The sequence below is a fragment of the Alligator sinensis genome, unplaced genomic scaffold (assembly GCF_000455745.1).
Source record: "Alligator sinensis unplaced genomic scaffold, ASM45574v1 scaffold860_1, whole genome shotgun sequence".
NCBI classification, from domain to species: Eukaryota; Metazoa; Chordata; order Crocodylia; family Alligatoridae; genus Alligator; species Alligator sinensis.
The window spans coordinates 2,736,610-2,744,370 of NW_005841923.1; the positions used below are offsets into that span (position 1 = coordinate 2,736,610).

The window sequence follows — 7,761 nt, forward strand, 5'->3', positions numbered from 1 at the left end:
CCTTCCCTGTCTCCCTAGGCTGTTATGTAGCAAAATGCAAGATTTGAGCCAGCCAGCAAGCAAGGGAACCTAACTCAGTAGCCAGTGATTCAGGCTATCACTGTGGGGAAGGGGAGGCTGAGTTCAAGTCCTTGCTCCTAACACTATTTATGTCTTTTATCCAATCACTTTTTAATACAAAATGCATAAGCAGACCCAAACCTTCTCTCCTCTTTTCATATATATGTCCTTATCTCATGTTCATTCTTATTCTCTTTTTCTGGTCCCGTGAATCTTGCATTTGTTTCTGCGTAGTGATAGAGCTTCAGTAGAGGCCAGAGAAAGCTGCTTGTTCCTTCATCCTAGTCTCTAGCCTGGTGCCTACAGCACTCTCTTGGGAGGTAGGGCATGTGGATTTGAAGCTCCTTTGACTGAGGAAATCCTATACACTGTATTATGTATAAGGTGGACAATGGTAGGTCTTCCTTTATCTGAGCTGTTTTTCGTGAGAGTGGCTATTGCCCCTGTGTTTTATGCTTAACTCTGCTCACTACTGCTCCTTACTGAACCCTCTTATTCTAATGCTTTTTGGATGCAAAAGCATCCCTGTGGAATTTCCACTGACTCTTATAAGAGCTTTGTTTGTGCAGAATTGCTACATGGTCAGTACCCAGAACTGTACTAAAGAAGACATTTGAACGGTATTATACTGACTGCCAGAGGAATGAACTAAATGAATTTAGAGTGGGTTTCCACCTGTAACATTATACATTTATGATACTTTTGGCAAATCAAGCCTCCAACTCTTTTGAATATTATTTTCCATCGTTTTTAGAACCAAAACATGAAGAAGAGACTGAGATACAGGATCCAGGTACAGATGATATTGATACAACAGGTACATGTTGAAAGATGCCTCAATTTAGACAAATGTTTAAAAAAGTTAAGACTGAGTAAATTGTAATTTAATTGAGATGTAGTTAATACAAATAATTTAACATTAGGTAATTCTTAGGTAAGGCAGTGCAAATGATCATAATTCCAGTTTATCATCTTAGGTATATTATGGAGTATTCAAAAGTTGAATCATGCTATTACTATATATAAAACAGCATTAATTTTTTAACTATGTATTAAGATGGTTTTGGCAGGTGGGGTTCCTTGAGGCAGTTAGCACACTAATTTAATATGGCCTCTTTTCACCTCTTGGTTGTGTGTTGACCTCTGCTTCAAACTGAGTGTATATTGTCAGCAGTTAAGCAAGGAGCATCCTGCAGAAGATGCATTCACATTTTAGAAACTACCAAATTGACTACTTTGACTTGTTGCTCTTTTTAGATTCTATGTTGTTCTGGAATATCGCCTAATTAAATAACAATCTACAGATGAAAAGATACAACTGAAAGTCTGTTTGTTTTGGTTTCACTTAACATTATAAAATAGCAAACCAAGATATACCATTAGATTGAGGAACTGGCTGTCTTGCATGCCATAAAATTAGCAAGATTCAGAAAGCAATTGGGCTTATATCTGGATAACAAGGCTACCTAAGAATTCTAATAGCCTACCAGAAAGCAATTGGGCTTATATCTGGATAACAAGGCTACCTAAGAATTCTAATAATGGTAACAAATATTAGAACAGATTTTAAGCTTCATATTTTTGTATTTAAACCAGTCTGTAACTGTAAAGAGACTGAGACAATCTAAAGTTGTGGTCAGGGTATCCCACACTTACCAAAAATAACCTTCCTTTTTTCTTTGTTTGACCCCGTGGCTCTAACCACTGATGAGAATGGGATATTGAATTTAATGGACTGTTGATATGATTTCATCTGGCAATTCCTATCCTCACATTAAAATACTGTGTAAGAAACCCTATAGACATAAATGAGGAGAAAAAAAAGTGGTTGGAGCTATGATAAGTCAGGTACAAAGGAAAGAGAAAGAAAGTAAAGAGGAAGCTAAGTTTGTCTTCTAGGTTATTAAATCTAATGCTGCATTTTATGTTATCGTCCAGTTTAAACAACCTCCCCCTCCCCCCCCCAAAAAAACCCAAACCAAACCCTGTTCTTTAAATGTTTTTCATATTGTCACTCTTTAACAAATAATTGAAAGATAAGCTTTTTACCCCTTTAGTGTATGCAGAATCAGAGACTGCAGAAAAAGAATACATTACAGGTAACTCACTTCAGCATACTGACTTTCCTCAATTGCTTTACTGTGTACTGCATTAAAAGAATAAATACTTTTTAAGTAAGGTCTTCAGTGGGGCTAGGAGTGGAGAAGAGTCTGCTCCTTCTCTTCCTTTAAGTCTCTCTCTCTCTCTCTCTCTCTCTCTCAATCTTTTTCGGCCAGCCTGGAACGAAATAGATTAAAAAAGGGGTGAACTGCCGTTTGTGTGTCCAAATGTGTGCAATAATTAACAAGGTTCCATTCTATTTACAAACTCATTTATGCCAGGAATATTATAAATAAAGTGTCTTGATCCTACTTCTGCTAGAGTTTTTCAGTTAACTTAAAATGTCAATCTGAGAATCTTTGAGGGTATGTTTCACAATGAATATTTACTGTATTTACTTGAATACAAGTTAAATCCCTCCCTGCCCCAATCATCGTGCAGGGAAAAGCCATATCGGGCAACTTAACATTAGAATAGGTTAGTGTAGACCGCCTGAATAAGATATATGGTAGTGCCCACTTTGCACAGTCACCCCTTCCCCGCCCCCAATGCCAACTCTTTCTCAAGTCATGGTGAGCCATGAATACATTTTGATTACCTCTTCACTCCCATAGCTTAGCTGCGGCTTTCTTTCCCATTTCCAGTAGTCCTGTTTATTTACCAGCTTTAAGTACCTGGCAAATGGAGCCCCAAACAGTTCACCCAGAATCGATCTGTTGCCCCCTTCCTCAGTCCACATTCCATGAGGTGGAGTCAGACCAGGTTGTCTTGCCCCTCATCTGAGTATACATTTATGAAGGATCCCAGGACTCATGACAAGAACATGAGTTGCATTTAGTTTTTCTCTTCAGCATCTGCTGTCTGCCGGGGGGTTGCATAGATTTCAGCCTACAGGAGGGGCTGCGTTGCAAGCAGTGGCCTGCAGCAGCAAAAGGTTGCCAATCTCTGTTATAATGCTTATGGATGCATTTAAAATTTGAAGTGGAAATTTTGGAGATGCTTTGACTTAAGTTGCCTGCAAATGAATGGACAGTTCAGTGGCTCAAAAGAAGCCCTCCAGTTGTATGTTCCTAATAAGATATATACTTATAGATGGAATGTTCTTTTTCATCATAAAAGGATATATTTTTAGACTATTTATATTTTATGAACAGTTCTTTTGACCTTTAACTTTGATAATGGACATGTATCTCTAAAAATAAACTTCTGTTCCTGCTTTTATACATCCAACAGGAATGGCTGATGTGGAAGATGAAAGTAAGTGTATTCAGCTGTGGGTATCTCTAAAAGGAAGCTTTAAAGACTGTTTTTTAACAAATTACTTTATTTCCATAATATAACTATCTATTTGTTTAAAATATACCTGCTTAAAATAACTTAATCTGTTGCTTGTTGTAGTTTAAAGTGAATTCTAGTGGGGAAAGTTTGAAAACAAAAAAATTCTTCCAGGTATACCGAAGTAGCAAATGTTTATTCTTAACATTTTTACTGCTTACAGTAAAATTGTTAATAGTTTATAGATCTCAGATCTCTGGAGTAGAATATGAAATGTACTGTTATTCAAACTTACCTCTGTTCTGTCTGTTCATTAACCGTTTTATGCTTCATTCGCATCAGTATTTTAGGATTTGACTCAATTAATTATCTTTAAATCTCTGAGTTTTAGGCCCCTGTGCAGAAAGCATCAGCTGTTGAGCTTCCTGCACACCTGGACCTAAAGCTGTGGTGTAGCTCAATGCCAAACATGCCACACATTAACTGTTTATATTGAGCTTTAATTTGAATGTGGAACATCTTTGGAGGTGATTGGCTATTTTATTGTGCCATAAATTGATCGAACATGTGGCATGTTACAATTTATCATGCAATTAACACATTAGTTATGTGGTAAATATAATATCTGCCCTAGCCCTTAGTTTCCACTCATGCCATAAGACCTGTTTGCAAGTAGTGGTTGCACATCTTTAAATTTGAGGCATATACTAAAACAAGAGAATTGAAAACTGATAGTTGTAAATCAACATAAATATCCAGTGTCAACAGAAGATGCTTCCTGTTAAACATCCATTTAATTTGGTGTATTTGTTAAAACTAGTTTCCATTAATTAATTCAAGTCTTAGATTTTCCTTCTTCAAAACATATTTTGCCTAGTGCAGGGCTGTCCAGCTTCTAAGTGGCTGGGGGCCACGTGGCCCACTGGCTGCACCAGTGAGGGTTGCAGTGCTGCAGATGCTCTGGCTTGCATCCTCAGCTCCCTGTCAGTGGGTTCCCCTCTTTTGCTGTGCTGCGCTGCACTGTACTGCACTATAAGGAGCACCTTAGGCCCTGCCAGTACTGTCATTTGTAGTCACTGCTGTAAATTTTGTATCTTAACTACAGGGGCCCTTCCGGAGCCAGTAAATGAAGCTACAGAGCCAGGTATGTTTTTGAAACTGTAGCTTTAAAGCACATAAATATACCTGTTTGGAGTAGTTAACACTAAAGCTGTTTAATTATATTTTTGTGAATCTTGCATTGTAGGTGAAATTCCTGAAGATGTGGAAATAAATGAAAAGCCATTAGGTATGAGTGTTTACTTTTTTTTTTAATCGGTTTTGCAAAGGACTGTTTAATTTTTCATGCAGCATGTACAACAAATATTTGATACTTTAATTCTACAAAGACAGATTCTTGTTTCTTTACCTATGCAAAATTATATAGGTTTCTCATTCTGAAGACTGCTTGAAAAGACTTGGTTAAAAAAAATCCATTTGTATCTTTGTCTTTAATGTCACCAGGAACCATTGCAATTTAAGAAGGTTTTGAATCAAACATAATACAAAGCAGTGTTCCAAAAAGGGCAAGTTAATGTCTATCAGTTCATAACAAAAAACATCTTTCAAGCCTTACTGGGTGTGTCTCTAGAATAATAGATAATACTATGCTGTGATGGTACTGCCTGACAATTCCCTGAACCAGAAATAGTATAGCTGCCTTGCTGTGGTGCAATGCATACACCTATCACTTCTGCATTAAAGTAGCTATACTACTTCAATTTTAAGTGATGGCATGTATGGAGCAAGTGTAGGATGTTTCTCTATAACCACTTCTTGGTTCAGGCAATACTTCAAAAGAACTGAATGACAATTTTGTCTGAGGATTTGTTCCTATATGAATCATAACATTTGTTCTGAAAATTCTTGTTTTAATCTAGCTATTTATACTGTTGATATTTTACTGTGAAATATTTTTGCTTCTTTAATATGTGGTTCATTCTGTAATGGAAATACATTAAACTTGCATGTAGTAATTTGTTGCACTTGGCTAGTGTTTTATTGACCAGTTAGTTTGTCTATATTTAACTCTTGCATATTTTCTGATACTGAATGTTGGGAGAGGAACAAATTCAAACATATACTGAATATAACCTTTTAAATTTCCTTCAAACAGAAGTAAAGCATACAGAAGACCAAGTGGTTGCTGAACCTCATGAAACAGGTTTGTATAGTGTCTTTTTGCTCTGAATCTCTGTGCTTCTATTTTTTAATTAATGTGAAATGACACATTATTGCTTCTATTTTTTAAATATTTTACATAATATGACAATTAGACTCCTGGCAGATACTCATGTAACTGTGCCATGGGACCTGGAATGATTCTGGGATTGGGGATTGTGCAGGCCGGGAGCGATCCGGGCCCTTTTTGTGCCATTCTTAGGCAGAATGGTAAGTGCATACTGTACAATTTTTGGTTTCAGTGGAGAATAGTGTAAAGCGCTTGAGATGCTCATGGGTAATATGGGCAGTTTTTTAAATGGGGAAAATGGATTTGCCAGATCCCATTTACTTCAACATTAAAAGCACCATTTAAACTGGATTAATTGTGCTAGCTCAGAGGTGCTCAACCCTTGGCCCACAAGCCAAATCTGGCCCACCGAACCTTGGTATCCAGCCTGCAGGGATCCCCAGGGGTCAGAAGATTTGATGGCAGGGAAGTGGTGGAATCTCTGGCTAGATCCAGCAGTGCCCAGGCCATTGCAGCACAGCAGAATCAGGACAGGGCCAGTCCACCTGCACCACCAGATCAGGGCTGGGCTGCTCCCCCTTTCCTGCCACCATGCACATGCAGATTGGGATCAGGCTGCTCTACACCTGTCCCTGCACTTGTCCACCCCATTCTTACCCAACTGCTGTTGCTGGATTGGAGCCACCCTGTTCCACCCCTGCCCCACCCACTACAGCTGGATCACATGCCCCCTGCCCCATCTGCATGTCCAGATCAGGGCCAGGCTCCCCTCTACCTTCCCCCTCCGCCCCGCCCCCACATGGCCAATTGAGCCAGGCTGTACCCCTCCTCCTCCTCCTCCTCCTCCTCCTCCTTCTGGGGAGGGGTTGGATCCCGGCTGTACCTGCCCCGCTTGCTGGATCAAACCCACTGGCACTGCCTATCTGGCTCACAAGGTGAAAAATTGGAGCACCACTTTGCTAGCTAATTCATAAATAAGTAGTGTACTTGGCTGTTCACACCTTATTGCGGATTGTTACTTTGTTATTCAGAGCCTGTTATGCTCCTGGACTTTCCTACCTCATTTTGAAACTGTTTTGCTTCTAAATGATTTGTGGTCTGTTTATAAACAATACTTTTTATCTTGTGAATTGTTAATGTGAGAATCAGAATCCCTCAATTAATTATATTCTAACCAGGCTTTTGGAGTCTTTTCAGTTGATTTTGAGCAACAGAAATTTTACAAAAAACAATAAATAAAATGTTTTCATTTTTAAATGTCTGCCAACTTCTGATTTACAGAAATTCCTGTTCAAGCAGAAGATTTCCTACGTGATGATCTAGTAGGTAAGTTAATTTTAAATGTTTTAATTTATTGGAAAAAAAATAACCCTTCACAGTTAGCTGGAAAGTTTAGATAAAAATCTTTAAAAAAACACAACAAAAAAACAAAACAGAAATTCATGCATTAGTAAGGCTGGAAGGGACCTCAAGAGACCATCTAGTTGAACCTGCAACCTTGGTATTATTAGCACCACTCTATAACCAACTGAGCTGAAGAACCAGTATTTGAACATTATAATTGGAAGTTGTGTTTGAAGTAATAGGCTTAATTAACAATGTCAGCTACAAAATAGCACTTTTAAATGCATTTTTTTAAACGTTTTGAATCAAATTTTAAATGAATCATGACAAAATGTCAAAAATGGATAATAGGTTATTTTGCTGCTGAATTGGTGAAAGAAAAAAGGAAATACTTTGTCTCAATTTGCCAATTGCACCCTGATAGCTTGTTTGAATTCTTGCTGGAAATGATACGAATCACTTCTATAGTAATCAAAATATGGGTCATGTTAACTTTTATATCCAACACTTTATTTATTTCAGTTACTAGGAGTAGGTCTGGGACAGAGACTTTTTCTCCCTGATGCATTAACTGTGTGTATTTATTTTTTTACATAAACCGGATATCCACAATATTTACAGTTCTCCCAAATGAACAGTGAAATAGTGTTTGCCAGTTCAGTGCTCAGAACTAATACTTTCTAAGATTGGCATCTTCAAACAAGAACAAGGGTCTCTTATCTTCCTCATGTTTTAAAAATATATTTCCCTAC

General features: G+C 37.9%; 1 protein-coding gene across 9 annotated transcripts in view; it reads left to right on the forward strand.

Annotated features, from left to right (window-relative positions):
• The window catches only part of LOC102387833 (aspartyl/asparaginyl beta-hydroxylase-like), an 86,515-nt gene that overhangs the window by 68,308 nt on the left and 10,446 nt on the right, over window positions 1-7,761 (forward strand). For 8 of the 9 annotated variants that reach the window (XM_025198497.1, XM_025198501.1, XM_025198500.1 and 5 more), the window contains 7 exons: window positions 815-877; window positions 2,118-2,159; window positions 3,394-3,417; window positions 4,541-4,579; window positions 4,682-4,723; window positions 5,591-5,638; window positions 6,947-6,987. In XM_025198497.1, the coding sequence (XP_025054282.1) occupies window positions 815-877; window positions 2,118-2,159; window positions 3,394-3,417; window positions 4,541-4,579; window positions 4,682-4,723; window positions 5,591-5,638; window positions 6,947-6,987 (299 nt within the window). Of the gene's footprint in view, window positions 1-814; window positions 878-2,117; window positions 2,160-3,393; window positions 3,418-4,540; window positions 4,580-4,681; window positions 4,724-5,590; window positions 5,639-6,946; window positions 6,992-7,761 lie in introns of all 9 variants that reach the window. The other variant, XM_025198498.1, reaches the window with a different exon arrangement.